Source organism: Pseudorasbora parva, chromosome 4 (assembly GCF_024679245.1).
Source record: "Pseudorasbora parva isolate DD20220531a chromosome 4, ASM2467924v1, whole genome shotgun sequence".
Taxonomy (NCBI): Eukaryota; Metazoa; Chordata; class Actinopteri; order Cypriniformes; family Gobionidae; genus Pseudorasbora; species Pseudorasbora parva.
The window spans coordinates 17,360,913-17,382,552 of NC_090175.1; the positions used below are offsets into that span (position 1 = coordinate 17,360,913).

Consider the following 21,640-nt stretch of genomic DNA (forward strand, 5'->3'; position numbering starts at 1 on the left):
GGGGAGGGGGAGAGGGGATACACCGCTCTACAGTCATTTAAAAGTGATTGCAGTACCAGTTTTGGCCACAATCTTACATACACTTCCTTTAATACAAATGACATAACGTTTTATAGGTACAGTATGTCACAGGGTGTTAGGGTGTTGGGTTCGTTTCTTGTTTTTAGGTTTTCATGTTCACTGTCATGTTCTGTCATGCACTTCCTGGTTTGTCATGTGATCCTGCCATGCTCCCTGGTCTTGTGTTCTGTTGTGTCATTGGTTTAATGGTTTATCATTGTTCACAAGTGTCCCTTGTCCATTCCTCAGTCTTTGTGTATTTAAGCCTCATGTTTGCCTCATGTCTTTGTCTGTTATTGTGAATGGGTTAGATGTTTGGTGGTGAGTGGTTGAGTTTTAGATTACAGTCTATGTTTGGATTCATGACATGATTCTTATCATGTCAAGCCAAGCCTTTTGTCTGTGTTTGGATTGTGTTAAATAAACTGCATTTGGGGTTATCTAAACTTTGCCTCCAGTAAATTGTTACACCGTATTCCCAATATATTGAGTAAGTAGTGAGTAATTACTCAAATTAAACATCTACAGTAATTAAAAAGTATAACATAATTCAGGGATGTATACTTGCATTAAAATTGACATGTCAGACTAAGATTCAAGCAGCTATTTTTAGTAAAAAAACATTGTGTAAGCTTTCTGACGTGAACCATAACTCGATTTCACAATGGGGATGTTAGTGACGCACGCCTTTAAAGATGTTTACTTTCAGAAGTTTTTAAGATGTTTTACTAATTCTATACAATTAAATTTACTGAATGGAAAATGGAGCAAGAGGAGTCTGAGAATATGTGATTGTCAGACTAGACATATCTTCTTTTTTTTCCTTAAAAAAGAGCCACACACTTCCTTGTGATAAAAATATCATGAACATGTGATTTTAGATCAGTAGCCAGTGCATTTTGTTATTACTAAGGCAAGTTATAAGACTGTAAAGTTTAGGAATTTTCTTTTATTTGATTTGGGAAGATAAATAAGTCATGAATGGCATTAATTGGTCAATTAAAAATATTTGAAGTGATTTTCACATATGTATATATAGAACGCACAGCATAATATGAACACCTTGTAGTGCTTCTTTAACTCCTGTTTTTTTTTTTTCTGTTGCATGAACACAGGCAGTAACACCATCTAGTGTTTCTAGAAGGTGCTACTTCCCTGGCCCAAGCCAAGATGACAAGGTGAGACAATATCTTCAAAACATTTCTTGCTACTGCCCTCAACAAAAACTATATAGAGCTATCAAGCTATTAAAGTGTACATAAAAGGTTTTGGAGGCTTATTGGTCATAAGTACCAGATCTCTCCAATGCAAAGGTTTGTGAATCCTTTGCAGAATCTGTGAAAATGTGAATAATTAAAAAATAATAATAAGAGAGATCATACAAAATGAATGTTGTTTTATTTAGTACTGTCCTAAATAAGATGTTTTCCATACATTTTTTTTTTACATATAGTCCACAAGAAATGACCCTGCTTGAAAGTTTATACCCTTGATTCTCAATACTGTGTCATTCTCTGGATGATCTAGGTTGTTTTGTGATGGTTATTCATGAGTCCCTTGTTTGTCCTGAGCAGTTAAACAGTACTAAAAAAATAAATAAACAATAAAAACACTTTTTATATGATCCCTCTTATTTTGCTAAAATTATTCACATTTTCACAAATTTTGCAAGGGGTTCTCAAACCTTCAAGCACCGCTGTATATTTCAACTGGCAGTTTGAATGTTTTGCCTCACTTTTATATCTGTCAACTTCATTGAAGCCTCATCAGTGAAAATAAAACTAATACTCATACATTCATCATGACTTGTGTCTTGGTTCTGAAATTGCAAACATTTTTGCAATAAGAATTTTCTTATAGAACCTATATGCTTTTTTTTTTTTTTTACATTGTCAACTTTCTTATGTGTAATGTTGCTGTTTAAACATTAAAAAGCACTGCAAAGTTACAAAGCACAAAGTCAATTCCTAAGGGATGCATTCTCTATATTAGTAAGCTGTTTCTGAACTCTCGAAAAAACACCTCGACTGTAGTCTTGAGTTTTCTTCTGGGAACGTACACATCACAATATCCCTCATCTAAATCATTCCTGTCCAAGGCATATGCAAAATAAAGAGTCTGGGCCTGGTTGAGTTAGTAGTTGATGAAAGGGGTGTGACATTTCCAAAAAACTCTTTAACTACAGTCGACCAATCAGAGCACATTGCACTTTTTTCATAAGGAAGATCTTCATAGAGACCACTACTAAACAGAGTGCTACTGACAGACTGGGGAAAAAAGGTGTTGCAACAATGTAAATTATGTGAATAGTAATAGAAATAGCATAATAGGTCCTCTTTAAAATATGACTTTCTAAGGGAGTATGGTTTAAAGTATTTCCCATATATGAGAAGGTCAAAACAATTACCCGTATTGTTCAGAATATAAGACTTTTCTTAGAAATACATAAAACATGGGTTCGTCTTATATTCATCGTCAATAATATAATAGGTGACGCCAAATATGCATAAAACAAGTGTGCCAAGAAATACGGTGTCAGAATGTAATGTTAGAACAACGCATGTGCAAATAGGCAGTCTTTAAAACGCAGTCAAAGAGTGCCTCACTGACAGGACCAAACTTCCAATGTAGCCTGTGATTTTTAAAACGTAAAATGGTAACCTTGTTATATAATTCCGACGAGCTACAGGTTATTTTTGTGGTATGCCAAAAAGTGTGTATTTTTAAGTTGATCGTTGGTATATTTTACCAGTATTTACCATACATTAAAAACTAAATGTAAAATATACCGTATGAAAAATATTATTTTTCATCTTAAAAGCAGGGTTGTGTTATATTTGGAACAATACACTTTTTCTTAAATAAAGATATACTTGCAAAATAAACAGAGGTTGAGTGTTCTTGTAACACACTTTAAATTCAATACTTTATCAAGAAGCATGTGGCTAATGAGAAGCTTCATGTAAAATTCTTAAGTGAATGTTAGTGAATAAATATTTACTCATACCAAACAGCACAGTTGAACTTCTTACATATTTTATCCTTGGCCAGATGCATTGGTATTGCTTTTCTCTTTAAATAGATCTAATTTGCTTCTGCTGTAATAAAAACCCATGACCTTTACAATTCTGTACAATTAACAACTAAAGCTAAATTTGTGATGCCGTTAACAGACGTGATAAGTAGCCTCTAGAATAGCTGCGTTAATGCAGAAACAAAACAGCTGAACCTGTGAACCTGCAGGACAGGGGTGAGATGGTTTGTTAACATGTGCATTCATTTCGGTTTATTCTCATCATTTACACACAGCAAACTGGTTTAGTCACATCTTCTTTGTGTCATTATTTTGTGTGCTTGTCTTCACCAACACACCGCACCCCATCTAGTAACATTGGTGTCCCGTGGTGGCGTTCTGTGAAAGACAATAGGTAATTTCTTATTTTAGTGATTTTCTATTCACAAATTAATTCTCACTTAATGTTTCTTTCACTTAGTTTCCCAAGCAGACTAGAACATTTAAAGATGTTCCTTACATTTATGGCAGAATTAAAGGTGAGGCATGTGTATTTTATAATAAGGTTTCATTTGTTAACATAAGCTAAATACTGTATAATGATTTAAATAAACGAATAATGAACAATACTTCTGCAGCATGCATTAATCATTAATTGCATTAATTAAAATACTGCTCAATGTTAGGTCATGTTAACTCTTTCCCTGACAGCATTTTGGGAAAACATTTTTTTGCCAGCCAACCGCACGCAGCATTTTTGATAGTTTTCACAAAGGTTTTCATGTATAAATATTATACATGTATAAATATCTCTAAACATGCAATATATCAAAAGAAAGAACAGACCCTCTGCTTTTAAACAAAAAAGCTGTTTTATTCTAGCTTCATGCATTCTTAATCAACCATTTTTAATCAGCATTTGAACATGGGTAAGTTTAGTAAAAAAAAAAAAAAAATTACACTGAGCAAAAAGCTAAATAAATCACTCCTTTGTCAAAGAATATGTATGGATCGGATTTACAAAACTGACGGTTCGGTACACTGTAAACATTTTTTGTTGGTTACTTAAAAAAGTAACTTAAAAAAGTACTTACTAACTTAAAAAAGTAAGTAACCTGGTTGCCTTAAAATTTTGAGTTTATTGAAATTAAAAATGTGAGTTGATACAATGAAGGAAATTTGTTTAATAAATAGAAACTCAAAATATTATTGTTTCTGAACCAACATAAAAAAATTGATAAATCATGAAAAAGCACTATTTAGCATGTTTCACTGCATCATCAGAATTAAAACACACAATTACCAAATATGCTTATAAAATCTTTTAATAGTTTTTTAATAAAGGTTGTCGAATCTCTAAAAAATGTTCATTGTATTAACAACATTTTTTAATTTCAATGAACTCAAAATTTTAAGTCAACCAGGTAACTTTTTTCTAAATATTTTTTTACAGTGTACGTATCTCGCTTTTGAGTTTACGGTTTGGTACATCGGGGAGAGAAAACTAAATATAAAATAGCTTTTTATTTATTTTTATTCAACAGTGGTTTACTGAACAAATTTTGTCTGTCATTAAATTAATTAAATTATAACTTAAAGTTCCCTTTCAAGGGAACTCGTGCTGAGTCAAAATTCTGTGAAAAACGCCTGCGTGATTACGTCATGAAGCGTGTGTAGAATCAGTCCAATCGGAAGACGGAACATCACAGGCGGGTGACATCACAGACCCGAAAACTATACAGCAACCGCGAACACAAACAGATACTAGAAAGGGAGTATTTCCTACTTGAAAGGGAACGTCTCGTTACGTATGTAACCTTAGTTCCCTGAAGAGGGAATAATGAGATGCTGCATCACCCTGCCATACTCCCTGCATGCCCGTGATCAACTTACTCTTACTTCAGACTTTTTCAGAAGCTAGTATCTGTTTGTGTTCACAGGTGATTTATAGTTTCCGGGTCCATGACGTCACCAGCCTATGGCGTTCTGTCTTCCGAACAGACAGCAGACAAACAGCAATCCACCTGTCACTCAAGTTGCCACGTTCTTAATTATACAGAACTTTAAGACTTAATATAATTTAAACGAATGTGTTCTAAAAAAAATCACCACCTTACAATTGTCAGGAAGGGCATAATTAGCTATATAGACCAAAACCACTTTTTGTACCAGGCTGTAAACATATTTTTTTGGATGTAAAAATTGTCATTTTAACATGGAAGGGGTCTATGGGTTTGACTTTACATTTTGGAGCCTGTCTCTAGTGGCCAGCCGATGAATTGCCATTTAAGTGTTAGATTCAAGAGAGAGACTGGGAGGTTGCTGCTTGGCTATCGCTTGTCTCTGCTTTTTCTTAAACTGTGTTTTGATCCAATGATTTAGTACTCTTTCAGAACATACAAGATAACACCCCCTACCATATAACAGTGAAGACAAGGAAAGCCGGAAAATTCCATCCATGGCAGGGAAAGAGTTAATTAAACTGCCTTTTCAGATATTATCTTTCAATATTCAGAGACAGCTACTGTTATGAGTGACCAGCGATCTGTCAGCAGTTGGTGTGTGTAGAGAGTGTTTCTCACCCATAACTCTGGCCTGTAATCTAATTCGGACGCTGCTGTCCCGCCTGCTCCTGTTGACCAGGGTGAGTTCCTCCTGCACCACTCCCTCCTGCTGAGCACTGTACTCACAAACCACCTTCACTCCCCCTTCAAAGAGTGGAGAAAGATAGAAGATAGAGAGGGGTAAAAAGACAACACAAAATAATAAGGACAATAAAAGTAAAACAGCTAAAAATAAAGGCATCAGTGATCAGCTTAAGACTGAAGATCTTAAGATTGAAATCATCACAGCGGAAAAATCATCCAACTGAGTGCAGAGTGCTAGCATCTTTTTTTAGAATGTAAATTGTATTCTCGGATATGGCAAACCTAATAAGACTTACCTAGAGATTCAAATGTGGGAAAATTACACCACTTTAAATGCACTATGTGTGTTTCAGCTAATGGAGAGATCGATGAGAGATTGGAATATGAGTGTGAGTATTGATCGTAACATCAGCTATAGCATTTGTCTTGAAGTTTTATTACACATTAACTGCTCTGATAGTGCTTACACTACTGGTCAAAAGTATGGTTTAATTAAGATTTTTTTATGCTTTTGAAAGATGTCTCTTATGCATACCAAAGTTGTAATAATAATTGATAATTAAGCAGCTAATAAGTAAATCAGAATGATTTCTGAAGGATATTGTGGCACTGAAGACTGGAGTAATGCTGCTGAAAATTCAGCTTTCAAAACACAAAAAGACATTTTAAAAAATATTTAAATAGAAAACGCCTCAGTTACGACTGTAACCTCTGTTCCCTGAAGAGGTTGCTTTGTGTGATGATGTCTTGAAGCACATCAGTCCAATGGTGTGAAGGGACACCAAGGGTGGGTGACATCATGAACCAGAAAGCTATAAAGCTTTCCAAAACGCAGCCACGCTAGCTTTAAAAAAGTCTGAAGTAGTCGCTGACAGGCACATCAGAGATGGCAAGGTGACGCAGTGTCTCGTTCCCTCTTCAGGGAACTGAGGTTACTATTGTAACCAAGGCGTTTTCTTTCAAGGGAATTCACTCTGCATCGATTGACACTGATAAATCTCGCAAATGTCTTCGGTGAGGACCACCCTGCTGCATCACAATCATCTTGAAGAGAAAACTCCTGACATAAGGGCCTTAGAGGCCACCAGACTCTTAGTAGAATGGAAATGGACAGCCATAGGAGAAGGCTGTCCGACCAACTCATAAGCAAGTGAGACCACACACTTACTCATTCTTTACTTAGATGCAGGGGACCCTTTGCTAGGACCCAATACATACGAACAGCTGTTCAGATTTAGGACACAGGGCAGCTCTGTGGATATAGGCATCTAGAACCCTAATGGGGCATAGTAAATTACTATTTTCCTGGTAAGAATTTTGAAGAGGAGGACAAAAGGCCTGTAGCAAATAGATCTAGCTACACTAGTAGGGACCTTAGTATTATAACCTGTACTAGGATGAAGGAATGCTTTAACCATGCCATATGCAAATTCCATGATTTAAAGCGGACGCACGCTCTGACGCTCCTAATATTTAATATAGTAGACCACCAATGTGTTGTCTGTGCGGACAAGCACATGATGGCCCCTGAGGTCTGTGATGAAGTTCTTCAGAGCAAGAAATACAGACAACATCTACAGGCGGTTGATATGCCATAGGAGATGATAGTCTCTCCACAGACCCTGAGTCAAGCATTTCTCTATGATCGCATCCCAGCCTGTGAGAGAGGCGTCTGTTGTTAGCGTCTTGCAATGACCAGAAGCCCTCAACACAGGACTCTGGTATAGGAACCAAGGTTTCTCCCACATAACTAGAGCACGTAAGCATTGCTGCGTGACCCTGATCATGCAAAAGGGGTTGTCCCTTGGGGAAAACTTTTTGGTTCTGTTCTGAGCCACCACTATAGGGGTCTCATGTACAGTATAACAGTCCAAAAGGTATCACGTTGGATGAAAAAGCAACTCGATATTGGTGTGCGATGCCCCCCAAAAGCAAACCCCAGGAACTTCCTGTGATATGGTAGGATTAATACGTGGAAGTATGCGTCCTTGAGATCTACATATCGTGACAAACTATACCTCAGACCTGATTTGTGGCCTGATTTTCCTCAAGGTTAACATTTTGAACTTTAGTTGCATGACCGATACATTCAGATCCCGAAGATCCAAAATGGGAATCCTTTGGAACTATGAAGTACCGGCTATAAATTCCGGTTTCCACGTTGGAGGAAGGTATATATTCTATGGCCCCTTTCTCTCACATTGTTTTCACTTCTTCTTTCATTAGAAGAACCTGCTCCGGGCCCACCACTGTGGATAGGACCTCATAAACCTTGGCAGGTGAGACCTGAACTGTATTTGTTATATTTTTTCTATAGTTTGCAGGACCTAATGAGAAATATTTGGCAGTAGTTTTCAAGCTGCCAAAAATTCTACTAGAGGTACCATTCTCTCGAGAATGGCTTCTGCCTTTTTTTGTGCTGTCACCTGGCTCCCTGTAATGGTGAACTGGCAGGGAACAACCAAACTGATTGCTCTAAGACCCTCTAGAAATCATTCTACTCTCATTGGCCTGATTCCTCGGGCGTCAGGACCTTTTCCCTGCAACCTTATTTGAAATAACGGCTGTCCTTAGATCCTTCTTGCCCCTCTAAGGCTGTGGTTGAGCGTACTTCGACTGCCCCCAATCTTTCTGAGGGGGAGACCGGGAAGCCACACTCTGTTTTTGTGTGGCACAGTGTGAGGAGCTGGCTTCAGATGTTTGGGACTGCTGCCTGTCGGCACATAGAAGGCCTTAGAACTGAGAAAACATACTGGGGTTTACCTTCACCCCCAATAACAAACAACGCGCATAATATAATAATCAAAGCTTTCATCATGAGCGCCAAACATTCGTGCCCATTTTAATCTGTATAATTAGTAAAATGTCCCGCAGTCGGAATTTAGGAACGGAATGGAACGGAATTTAGTCTGCTGTTTGTAAATCACTGCCATAAATAAATAAGAATTGTCAATTTTAATTTCATTGTGAATGATTAAGTTACTGTTTGAACAAAGGTTCCTTGTTTAATCCCAAGCAAATCTGAGGCAGTATTGTTCATTAACATTGTACCCCTGAGCAGGGCAATCAACTCAGGTTGCTCCAGTGGGACTCTGTCTGTAATAAGTCTACTGTAAGTAGCTTCAGGTTAACTGCCCAACACTTCTCAACAGGGTTTATGTGAATTTATGAACACACAGGGGTGGAATGCAGCCTCAGACAAGGGACAGAGTATAGTAAAATCTGGTTTAAGATCACCACAAAAAAAGCATACCCTCAGGGCGTGGAGTGATGCGTGTTGCACGTAGCCGTGGTTTTGCCATAGTACGAAGAGCAGGGGAAAGGGTGACATCTTTGCCCAGTGATGGGACTTGGGGCAAAGAAAAGACGATTTCATATTTGTGATGGCTCCTTAAAAATCCCACCTGAATAAAGAGTTAAGCAGCAATTTCAGCATGCAACACATCTTATACTAGCAGTGCTATTATTTAGATTATAAAATGTTATTGAAATGTTCTGTTTTATTTTTTTAAAGGTTTTTAAAACTCTAAATTGAAGAAACTCTTTCTTTCACCTTAACGAGATATGCACCATCAGGCTCTGGTAGAGCAACAATGAGTTTATCCTGAAGCTTTTCATCACAGCTATTGTTAATTGAAGCATTTTCGTCATCATCAGGGAAATGTACTCCACCTTTTGAAGTGGAGCCTAGTAAAGAGAAAGCAAGGGTGAAGTTGAAATCACAGAGATGGATATTGGACCAGAAGATACATACTGAGATGATTAATACAGGCTGCACCCAGTGTGGGGGAGATGCTAGAACACACTCTGAATGTGTTAAGAGACGATGAGACATTTGAATCTATAAATATATGAAGCACATTTAGATGAAATCCTAATGTCCATTTGTTTTTTTTGTTTTTTTTACTATTATGTAAAAAAATGTACGACACACACACACACACACACACACATACACACATATTAGGAACATGGAAAAGACACTGACTTTTCCTTCCTGTTGCCATGTCGACATAAGGCCAGGGAAATCCAGAGATGATTATTGGCGACAATATGATTTCATCTCCAAATAACAGACATTGAGTCACAGAGAATGAACCCTGCAGAGGAACAGAAGATGCCTGTGAATTGTGATCTATGATCAGTTTTTCCTATAATGGCATATATATATATATATATATATATATATATAAACCCAATTCCAACACTGTACACATTGTGAATAAAAAGGGAATGCAATAATTTATAGAATATAGATATAGATTAATTAATTAATTATAGAATAGAATATAGATAGAATATCATATGTTAAAAGTGAGACATTTTGAAATTTCATGCCAAATATTGGCTCATTTTGGATTTCATGAGAGCTACACAATCCAAAAAAGTTGGATAAAGTAGCAATAAGAGGCCAGAAACGTTAAATGCACATATAAGGAACAGCTGGAGGACAAATTTGCAACTAATTAGGTAAATTGGCAACATGACTGGGTATAAAAAGAGCCTCTCAGAGTGGCAGTGTCTCTTAGAAGTTAAGATGGGCAGAGGATTACCAATTCCCCCAATGCTGCAGCATTAAAATAGTGGAGCAATATCAGAAAGGAGTTTCTGATATTGCTCCACTTTTCAAGTTTCAAGTTATCATCATCTACAGTGCCTAATACACTCCAAAGATTCAGAGAATCTGAAACAATCTCTTTGTGTAAGGGTCAAGGCCAGAAAACTATACTGGATGCCCGTGATCTTTAGGCCCTTAGACAGCACTGCATCACATACAGTAATGCTACTGTAATGGAAATGACAAAATGGGCTCAGGAATAATTCCAGAAAACGGTCGGTTGTCGGTGAACACAACTCTATAGGTCAAAAGAGAGGCCATATCTAAATATGATCCAGAAATGCAGACGTTTTCTCTGGGCCAAGGCTCATTTAAAATGGACTGTGGCAAAATGGAACACTGTTCTGTGGTCAGACGAATCAAAATTTAAATTATTTTTGGAAAACTGGGACCAAAACTTTCATGTCACCCGGAGCAAAGAGGACAAGGACTTTTTTGAGATGTGTTGATGCCATGAAATTAAAAATTAACTTATTTTGCACTTAAAATACACATTTTCTCAGTTTAAACATTCGATATGTCATCTATGTTGTATTCTGAAAAAAAATATTGAAATTTGAAACTTCTACATCATTGCATTCTGTTTTTATTCACAACAGTGTCCCAACTTTTCTGGAATCGGGTTTGTGTGTGTGTGTATATATATATATATATATATATATATATATATATATATATATATATATATATATATATATATATATATATATATATATATATATATATATATATATATATATATATATATATATATATATATATATATATATATATATATATATATATATATATATATATATATATATATATATATATATATATATATAAAATACACCAATCCGGCATAACATTATGGCAGGTGAAGTGAATAACACCTATTATATCTTCATCACGGCACCTGTTAGTGGGTAGGATATATTAGACTGACAGTGAACATTTTCTCTTTAAAGTTGATTTGATAGGAGCAGGAAAATGGGCAAGCGTAAGGATTTGAGTGTAACTAAGTGTGACTAAGTGTCTAAGTGATTAAGTGTGACTATAGTGTCAAATTTTGATGGATATAACTGCGTCAAAACATAGCAGTGTATTATGATTTCCAACAGCTAAAACTATTTTCTATAATAATAATAATAATAATAATTGTATATATATATATATATATATATATATATATATATATATATATATATATATATATATATATATATATATATAATGATTTCGGAAGGATCATGTGGCACTTAAGTAATGGCTGCTGAAAATTCTGTTTTGCCATCACAAGAATAAATTACATTTTAAAATATAATCTGCTAAAAAAATCAGTTAATATAAATTGTAATAATATTTAACAGTAGCCTATTACAATATTAGCCTATTATATCAATTACATTATTTATTTTCATATTTGGCTTGATTTTGACAGCCTATGGGAAACAAAGTAGTTGTATATCCTGTATTGGGGATTATAATTGGCAGGCCTAATAACAGGCCTCACGAAAGATTACTCAGATGACTCATTTCTACTGAGAACTAATGAGGATGATAAAGCATTACAGTTGTGGGGGACCTCCATCCTGTGGTGTTTAACCCAGTGGGACTTGTTGCAAAGTCAATAAAATGCAAATCAAGACAGATCGTGGGATGCACAATTAATAATTTAGAAGTTGGGGAAATAACCCGCATGCTTGTTAAAGACCTTGCAACAGGCATGATAATATATACAGTATATATATATATATATATATATATATATATATATATATATATATATATATATATATATATATATATACACACACACACAATTTTATCCATTGTCCATATAATTCTTGGATACAGTACCAATAATCTGCAGCATGAAAAAGGTAGGCTATATACAGTAAAAACGTATATAAAGAAAAAATATGCATATAAAGTAAGCATTATTAATATTAATTAAGTAACAATTGCATGATATAACTGGTCACATGATCTCTGCATGACCACACCCATGATTAAAAAAATAAAAATAAATCAAGAACACGTAGAACACTTTAAAACGATATTTCACAAAATTGTTCGTTGTGCAAAACTTTTAGTGTGCACCCTAACAAAAAAATGCGTTATCAAATTTTTAGAATAAATCCTATAATTGCCAGTTTCATTGAACATAATTTTTGTGCCATAAATGATGGGTGTAGAACTCTGTGTACAAACCTGCAGAGAGGCAAAGCTGTCCCTGATTGTTTCCCTGTAGATCATGCACGCAGATGGGATTCCAGACCCATCCTGATTAGTAGTGACCCAAACAGCAATTTCACATGAAAGTCTTTGGCTTAATCGGGGTCATTACACCAGTTCAGTCAAGGTTATTGCACGATATGACACTCACATTCAAAATAAAGAGGCTTATGATACCGCTCTCATTCCGAATGACTTATTCCCAGCCATTCTTCCAAACCACCCCTGCAAAATCACGTCAAATATGACGGTAAGAAAAAGCGGCTTATGCAACAATAATCGCTCTGAAATCGGTGAGATGGGCGATGCAAGTTATAGATATGTCGATTTTTAATATGGGCCGTCCCCGAGGAACCCGGCTTTAGTGGATAAACAAAACCTTCGAAGACATCTCGTTCATAATTTATTAAAGTACAGCATGTTATGTTCTGTGTAGAAATGGGACCACACTGAGCATCGCGTGCCAGTGTCCCGTATGGCACCACTGACAGTAAAAAACAACACCTCGATATGAAAAGAATAACTGGTTTGCGAAATGCGGGATGTCTATTGATCATATAGTTTATGGTAGGCTATGGACTTGGTTCGAACATGATTATAAATAAACCTGGTGAAACGTCTTCTTAAAAATGGCAAGGCAGTTTATTGCAAAAACATTCAATAACAGACCGACTTTAGGATCGATTTTGAGGCTTCTATTAGGCTATAATAGATTCTGCAATTGGGTTTTAAACTGTGTGCGCGTTCACATAGACTGTACACATAGTTGAATATCAAAATAACATTGAATGGAAATACACTGGAAATCAAAACTTACCTATATTGAATGCACTGTACAGTAGGGGCAGGTTTGTGGCGTTGCCTGAAGCGCTGTGCCATCCGTCCTCTCGAATGTAGCGTGCAGCAGGTCTGACGCTGCGCGCGGTCACAAGAACGGAGCTGCAGCCATTGGTTAATGATGGATGCTTAACATTCTCTCTCTCTCTCTCTCTCTCTCTCTCTCTCTCTCTCTCTCTCTCTCTCTCTCTCTCTCTCTCTCTCTCTCTCTCTCTCATTATCATTAATTACTTAACAACCAGTCGTAACGATTTGTCTTTCCAAACTTCTTTTCATGCCTTTTATCAATAAAGATATGTTTAACGAAATCCGAGTTTTCTGTCTCTCGATTGACAGCCTACAACTACCACATTCTAGTCTCGAATAGCCAGACCTTCAGGCTTCAAAGGACGTTTTACTACATACATGACATGCAGGCCTAAGTCTAATGCAACCAAATGTCTCTGATTTTGTTTTGTTTTTGCAAAGCACTTATTTTGCTTTAAAAATTTGAGGTTAAAACCACTGGAGTCATATAGATTATTTTAATAATACATTTTCTTAGTAGGTAAAGGCTTAGATTTAATTAAAAAGATCTTAATTCGTGTTCTGAAGATGAACAAATATCTTACAGGTATCCATTTGATGGGAATGCAAGATTTTAATATGCAAAGGCATAGAATAAAAGACCCAGGAATAAAAGAGAAATGCAGTTTCTTATATTAGGCTATACGATATATATATTCACATTTATTTTTGCTTTAGTATTAGGTACAAAACACATATTTGAACATTAGACATTTTTATGCTTGATTAAGCTAATTAAAAATTAAATGGGTGGGTTATTTTACAACCATAACTCCATATAACATCATCATTAGTTATTCAGTATTCAGTGTCAAATTTAATTTCAGTTGATCACATGGATTGTAAGTTAAATCAATAAAAAAATATATAACTAAAAAATGAAACCTGTGAGGTATATATGTTTTTTCTTTTCATCCCATCCCATTATTCTTTCATTTTTCAGTCAGCCAGCTTGGGTCAGCTGGATAGGCAGGACATATGATAAGGGGTGCCTCATTTTTGCCAGATTTGTTGGTGCATGGGCTGAAAAAAGGATATAAAGACTCTGTAAAGGAGTCTGTGAAGGTAAATATCAGTGACTTTGTCTCTGCATTATAAAAGGACAATTGACCTTTTTCATAGTCCACATACACGCCGACACTCTGCGGTTTTGGGTGTATGTTTATAGGCGTCGATGGTTCTGTGCGAAAGGCATATTCACTCTTGTCACGTAGACTTAGGAACCAAAATCCATTCGCTGGGTTCGCAGCTATTTTTCCTTTCCTGTTGATAGAGCGGCTGGCGATGCCCAAATCCCAGTCCGTCTTCTCACCCACAAAGACCTCCCAGTAATGGCAGCCAGAGCTGATGTCTTGACGGCCAAGTACACACACCACGCGGTCAAATCTTTCAAGTGTGTCTGGCACCATCTGGTAGCGGTCACTGCAGCGCACCTGTTTACCATCCTCAGAGATGATCAGACGTGGATGGGCTGAGTCTTGATCTAGCGTCACGTCCACTGAACAGACAGACAGAAGAGTTGAAAACACAATGATTGCAGGAATAATTGAAAGTGGGGACATACATATTTAGGGTATCTTATGATGTGCAGAGAATAAAAAAGATACCATACTTGCATATTCCGGCACTCTCCATGCTTCTACAGTTAGAAAAAGCAGAAAAAAGAAAAATTAAAATAAAAAAGAGATAAAATAACAATAAAAAATGTGTACAAAGCCACCCTGAATAATACATATTTAGAATATTTTTTTAAATAAGTATTTTATACTCACTAAGGCTTTTATTTATTTGGTGTTATTTATTACCATTTAAAATAACTGTAATATATTTTAAAATGTAATTTATTCCTGATGATGGCAAAGCTGAATTTTCAGCATCATTACTCCAGTGTCACATGATCCTTTAGAAATCATTCTTATATGCTTGATTTGCTGCTTAAGAAACATTTATTAATAATGTGCTGCTCAATATTTTTGTGGAAACATGATAAAGCGAATTAAGTTCGATAAAAATATATTTATTTTATTCAGCAAAGACACATTAAAGACATAATAATGTTAATATTAATAATTATTATAATTAATAATGTTAATAAAATACATTAATGTGGTTCTTTTGAACTGCAAAAGCAGTGTTTTGTGTGAAGCTATGAGAAGTTAAAACCTTCAAATTTTGATAATACTCTTGGGGAGGACGTAGTGCATTTCTTCAGTTCAGTTCTTTTCCTTTAGCAGACACTTTTATCTACAAAAAATGTCATTATAACAACAATATTTGTTGTACATGATGTAGACTTTTATAGTTTAAGCTAGATTAGTAGAAGAATACATTAACCCTGTCTTAAAAAAAAACAAAAAAAAAACTTACTTTGTTGATATATTTCCTGTGAGTTTTCCATGGAAGTGCGCAAACCTGACAGTACAACAATACATAACATAAACATGACTGAAAACAGTTATATGTGCATTCAAAGATGAAAAAGAAAACAAGATCTGCTCTTAAATTCCCAATGGTTTTCAACTAATATTGTGTTTGGTGAAGTGCTACTGAATCAAAGACGATGCCCTGGTTTTCTTCACATGAACCGTGTGCAATGTGAAATACATGAGTGCACATGATGTATATGTTAAAGAGCATTTCAGGAAAAAAAAAACTTTCTCTTACAGATCACTGACAGTCTCCTCAGCCTTTCCTGAGCCTCCTCCACCATCTGAGTGACATTTCTCAGCACGGCCCCTGCAGTGGGGTCAGGGGTCAAGGCCACTTCTGCCCAGCTCTTTGTCACAGGTAAACTATTATAGGCTGGATAGGACTGAGAAGAAACAATGATAAATAAGACTTTTGTATACATATTGGGGTATAAAACAAACAATACAATTGACTTTAGGCATGTTAAGTTATTTAAGCTTTAACTAAGGGGTGAATATCATTTCTTGACTAGCATTAACTAAAACAGTAAAGTCTAGATTTAAATGAGACCTTGAAGAAGGTAAGATGATCTTGGGATTGGGTAAGCTGACTGAGGCTGCTGCATCTTTGTTTAAGTTCCGAGATCTCCGTCTGAAGCTCACGTATGAAGGCCTCAGAGCGAAGTTCGGCAGCCCGCTGTCCCATCTCCACCACCTCCAGAAGTTCAGCCTGGGACTTCTCAACAGCTTTCATCAACTCAGCAAACATAGTCACTGTTCCTACTTTCTCTCGCTCTGCATTCACCTTATAGAAAGCAAATGAGATGAGAAGATAATCCAGCAGAAACCAGTAGAGTGAATAGTAAGAAAGTATGGAAGTGAGGAAATGCTGAAGTATAAATCAAATATTTAAAGGCATAGATCACCCAAACATGAAAAGGTATATCATCATTTACTCACCATTGTGTCCTTTAAACCAAAATTATTTGAAGAATATTCACACATATCCTTTCCACAAAGCAACAGTTAATGCTGAGCTTGATTGTTGAGTGTTAAGCTCCAGTGATGGAAAACACCATGAAAGCAGTCTGGATGGATTTAAACCCCCTCGTTTGGCGTCAGGATGTACTAAAGACACGCAGTGAAAAATTAGCGATGAAAAGGCATGGACACCTTGTTGCGGCTGACCTTATTGCATATGCATTTTTAGGTGTTTCCGTTTTAAATGCAAATTTATGGGAGGAGAGTATTTAAATTAATCATGCAAGGTTATTTACTAAGGTTTACACCCGTCAATTTATTGGTGTTTTATGCCATTATTTACCGACCAAAAAAAGCATGCCTTAAACCAGAGACTAGATTGCATTGTTCATTAAATTTGCATGTCTTCAGTAGATCACACACAGAACTGTCCACTCCCATCTGTGCTTTTTTTGGAATTGCGCTGTCACGCTAATTTGGCCCTAAATGTGCCATTTACTGTTCTTTCACAAATGCTCGCAGGCGAAATCCTGTCAATCAGTTTGAAAGGGCACTGCGTGATTGACAACCATTTTTTTCTCAAGTGTAGAGCTTAAATGAAATGGAGGGAAAAAGTAATCGTTTTTAATGGAATATCGAGGTATTTATCTTGATTTATCTGCGCACACCATTAATCTTTCAAAATGTATGTACCCTAATAATCTTTAATCAAATTAACTTCTCCTCCTTGATGACGTTTACTGGTGTGAGGGCGGGACAGCCTGTCACTCACATGACATCACAGCAATATTAAACTGCAACCATTCAATGTTCCAATCAATTTGAGATGGACGAGTCCCACCGTACATTATTTCTTGTTCGAGATGCGTTTTACTCGGATATTGGTCCCAAAAGGAAAGAAAAGACTTTTGGAACTCTTCTGTTTCGTGCTGACTTGAACAGATAACGGTCATGTGACGATTCTTCAAAAATTCTCCTTTTGTGTTCCACAGGATAAACACAGCATATGAGTTTAGAACAACGTGAAGGTGAGTAAATAATGATGCAATTTTCATTTTTGGGTGATTTCTTTCTTTAAAACATTGTATGACATGGATGCACACACTTGAATTTCTGCGAGTGATGTTTGGATCTCCTCTATCTTCTTCTCTCTGACTGAGATCAATCCTTGTACCTCCACCTCCAAGATACGCAACTGGGACTGAGCAGGGATAAAAAATGTTAAAATGGACGCATACATAAATAAACACTGACTCTGAGGCCAACCTCAGTATACCTTTCTCACACTAACCTTCTTGATATTCATCTCTCTCTTGGCCTCCATCACTGAATGCCCATGATGTTCCCTCTCTGCACATATTACGCAAATACACATCTGGTCATTCTTGCAGAACAGCTCCAAACTATACCCATGTTTGGGACACTGGGGCCCATTGGAAACGGCTCCACTTGCTCCATGCACACTAAAGTTTCGTTTAGGTGTCTTGGCTGGAGGGAGAGACTGAGCATCATTGGATGCCAAAGGCTCACTGGATGATGTTTTTTGGAAGCGGCTCTTCAACTCTGGAAATAGCCCACTGGGTAGCTCTACCGGTCTATGCTGCCCTCCAGGCTTCACTGCAAAGAAAGGGTTGGTGGGTAAATCTGCTGGTGCACTTCTGGGTGCGCTCATCGTGGTCTCCGCCATCCGTTTAAACTGCTCTGTGATCTCCTTGAGCGTGTGATTGACGTGGAGCTCAGGGCGCTTGCGGAAGCTTTCCTTGCACAAAGGACAGAAGCAGCTTTTTCCCTGGCCTTCCCAGTAGGAAGTTATACATGATGAGCAGAAGCTGTGGCCACAGGGTGTGGAGACAGGATTGGTGAAGACGTCTAAGCAAATGGAACAGGTAAACTGCTCCTCTGACAGGAATTCACCAGGAAATGACATTGCAAATCTGAAAGCATACAGACTGATTGAAAAACACAAACATTTGCAGATACACTCAGACAAGTCAACCATTGTTGCATAAAAAACTAAAGATGGTTGTTTTACAAGTTTATCATTTATACATAGAAAAATCACAACCCTTCAGAAGTCATATTTTGATCGGTATAAATTCTTAAAACTTGAATACATTGCTTTAAAGTGAATGTTTAGACAAAACACGATTACAACAAAAAGGAAAATAATTCAGTTACTCTAAACCATTGCTAACTGAAATGTTGGAATGAAGTCAGACCAGCTACATAGATACAACAAAGCTGATATGGGAGCAACTTATTACATAATGTAAAAACTATATCATTAAACATGCTGTCACAAAACCCAAGAGAATGAAAATACTCTGACATGCTCTTAGAACACCATGACAAATGAGTTAATCTTAAATGCAAATTAGCAGTCAATCACATGATTTATGAAACTATAATTACACTGTAGGGCTCCTTTTGACAGATGCAACTTATTAAGAGCATTTAAACAAAAATAATAACAGTAATAATATATGTTGTTTAAAAAGTGATTGAAATCCCATGACGTCAATTAATAACGTTGTCATTTAGACATTCAGACAGGAAATATATATAAAGTAGAACCCAACTTTACATACAGACACAGATGAGAACATGAAAATATAATCTAAAAGACAAATTTACAGACATTGATACGCCTTTAAAAACTAACCTCTAGTCTGTCCTTTTCCCCAACGTTTGTGTTTTTTTGCTTCGGTTCTCTTTCGCTCCGTATGTGGCGTACAGCACTCCTTCACTATGGAGTGAAGACCTCCTCAAAACAGGTGTGTCCGCATACCAAGAAGCAAACACAGTTAAGCACACACCTGCTGCCGATCCAACCAGTCAGACAAGTGTAGATTTTTATAGGTTTTAAGACTTTTTTCCATCTAACATTACATTTTAACATGATTGCTGTCTCATAAGAACAGGAGGATGGCACTCAGAATAGGCAAACTGTGCGAGTTCATTGTGAGATTTTACTAAAGATAAAAAAGTCAATGTTAGTTATAAGTCAAAATCTGGGGTAATTAAATGTAAAAATCATGTAAAAATGTATTTTTCAGCAAAGTTTTCGTATTTGCATATATTCTCTTTAGCATGTAGTGTGAAGTATTTCACTCACTTCCCTTTTGATACTCTGATCAATTACAGCAAGTAAAGACCAAATTTATACTTGTGTGTCATGCATTATGCATGTTATCGTCTCTCAGCTCGGCCACCATTTTATCTCTCTTCTTGGAAAGCAATGACAAATTCAAAATATCCGATAGTGTGACTTTTCCAGGAAATGCGTGTACTCCCTGGAACTCTGCGCAATGTATTGTGCATGTTATTTTTTGACAGACATTGATGTTGTGCCTTTTAAATGATGTGGATCTGAAAGCAGATGGATCGTTAAATGTCATGTTATTTATTTCTTTGCCGCCAAGTGGCAAAGTGAATGATGCGCCCATGAGTGTTATGTCGATGTTTTTAGTATTAATATGCCAAGTTACCGATCCCTATAGCCTAAATTTTTGACAGGCGTGATAACGTGCATAAGGGTAACCTATGTTTGATTTTTGTGAATTTATAAAACATATATAAAATGTGACTTACAACTGCTGCAACTTTGTTGACTTTCCAAAATGATTGATGCAAGTTTTTTTTTTTCTCTTATAACAAAAATATTTTATTTATGGGTATATTTTACCCATTAAAATGCAGATCCGGTTGTAAATAAGTTAAAAATCCCTCTTTACGTTGCATTACATTCCATTGCAACCCCTCAGCATTTTTTTTTATCAAATTATCAAATTCACCAATGATATCTGTAATGCTCAGGTTCTAGGAAGATGAAGACAATGAAGAAGATGACACAGGGTTTATTAATAACTAACAAGCCAACATGCGAAATAGTGTGCTCATGCACGGAGAATACCGGACAATAGAGGGAATGCATCAACGTCACTCAGCTGGGGCTGAGTGGCAGAAGAGCGGCTGGCTGACTGGAGTTAAAGGGATAGTTCACTTTGAAATTAAAATTTGATATGTTTTAGCTTACCTCATGGGCATCCGAGATGTAGGAGTATTTGTTTCCCCAGTAGTTTCAATTTTGATCATTTTAGGTCAAACCGTTCTTGTCTGTGCCTCACATAATGCAGGTCTATGGTCACCACCTCAAAGAGCATACACAGAGAAGTCCAAATAAAACAATCCCCCATCGTAAGTACACACTGATGGCCTAAGACACGAAACGAGTGGTTTGTGTGAGAAAACGAACAGTATTTATATCGTTTTTACCTCGTTTGTACAAGAGGTAAAAGCGCTGAAGTAATCCTTTAAGGTGACGCTTCTCTTGAATGATGGGTTTACTGGTGGTTACTTATACTATAGCAAACAACCACCACCCAATCAATTCTACAAGAACAAAATCAAATCCCACCCAACCCAACATTTTTTCTTCTTGTTTATGTTGCCGTTTCACTCAGACTCAGTTTCATGCTAAGTTTTTTGTTACACTGATAACTTGGATATATTTTTACAAAGACTTAAGTTAGTGAAGGAGATCTGCTCCTTTTACAGCCCCTGATACTGAAGGGTTGATTTTCATAACTAATAAACAGCATCAAACTGGGACTTTGTACTTTGAACATACTGTGTCAATTCAATTAGAATTTTTTTTTTAATCACCTAATATAATAATTTTGATAGGTGAGCCTGCCATTGTTGATCTTTTAAACTCTTTGGTGATGCTGTGAAGGACAAATTGAGAGCTTCCATACACTGTAAAAAAAAGGAAGAAAAAAAAATCATA

At 36.4% G+C, this 21,640-nt stretch overlaps 2 protein-coding genes across 2 annotated transcripts; both read right to left on the minus strand.

The window, feature by feature from the left end:
- Positions 1 to 991: 991 nt before the first annotated feature.
- LOC137073017 (adipose secreted signaling protein) lies at positions 992 to 13,531 on the minus strand. Its single transcript, XM_067441136.1, has 6 exons — positions 13,377 to 13,531; positions 9,710 to 9,821; positions 9,275 to 9,408; positions 8,975 to 9,125; positions 5,656 to 5,781; positions 992 to 3,472 (listed from the first exon to the last, which is right to left on the minus strand). Exons 2-6 carry the CDS (start codon positions 9,726 to 9,728, stop codon positions 3,402 to 3,404), a joined length of 501 nt encoding a protein of 166 aa, XP_067297237.1. The 5' UTR covers positions 9,729 to 9,821; positions 13,377 to 13,531; the 3' UTR covers positions 992 to 3,401.
- A 590-nt stretch (positions 13,532 to 14,121) lies between these two features.
- Positions 14,122 to 19,813, minus strand: btr01 (bloodthirsty-related gene family, member 1). Its single transcript, XM_067441135.1, has 8 exons — positions 19,514 to 19,813; positions 18,143 to 18,785; positions 17,957 to 18,052; positions 16,442 to 16,675; positions 16,127 to 16,274; positions 15,830 to 15,874; positions 15,075 to 15,101; positions 14,122 to 14,960 (listed from the first exon to the last, which is right to left on the minus strand). The coding sequence occupies exons 2-8, from the start codon at positions 18,776 to 18,778 to the stop codon at positions 14,395 to 14,397; spliced, it is 1,752 nt and encodes a 583-aa protein (XP_067297236.1). The 5' UTR covers positions 18,779 to 18,785; positions 19,514 to 19,813; the 3' UTR covers positions 14,122 to 14,394.
- Between the last annotated feature and the right edge of the window lie 1,827 nt (positions 19,814 to 21,640).

What these genes read in the sequence shown, in the direction of transcription:
- LOC137073017 (XM_067441136.1), bottom strand. An exon ending in ATGGTGCATATCTCGTTAAG is followed by an intron (nt 9,126 to 9,274) that starts GTGAAAGAAAGA and finishes CTCTTTATTCAG; the next exon opens with GTGGGATTTTTAAGGAGCCA. An exon ending in ATTACAGGCCAGAGTTATGG is followed by an intron (nt 3,473 to 5,655) that starts GTGAGAAACACT and finishes TGTCTTTCACAG; the next exon opens with AACGCCACCACGGGACACCA.
- btr01 (XM_067441135.1), bottom strand. Translation starts at nt 18,778, where the DNA reads ATGTCATTTCCTGGTGAATTCCTGTCAGAGGAGCAGTTTACCTGTTCC. An exon ending in ATCATCTTACCTTCTTCAAG is followed by an intron (nt 16,275 to 16,441) that starts GTCTCATTTAAA and finishes GTTTCTTCTCAG; the next exon opens with TCCTATCCAGCCTATAATAG. An exon ending in ACAGGAAATATATCAACAAA is followed by an intron (nt 15,102 to 15,829) that starts GTAAGTTTTTTT and finishes TTCTAACTGTAG; the next exon opens with AAGCATGGAGAGTGCCGGAA.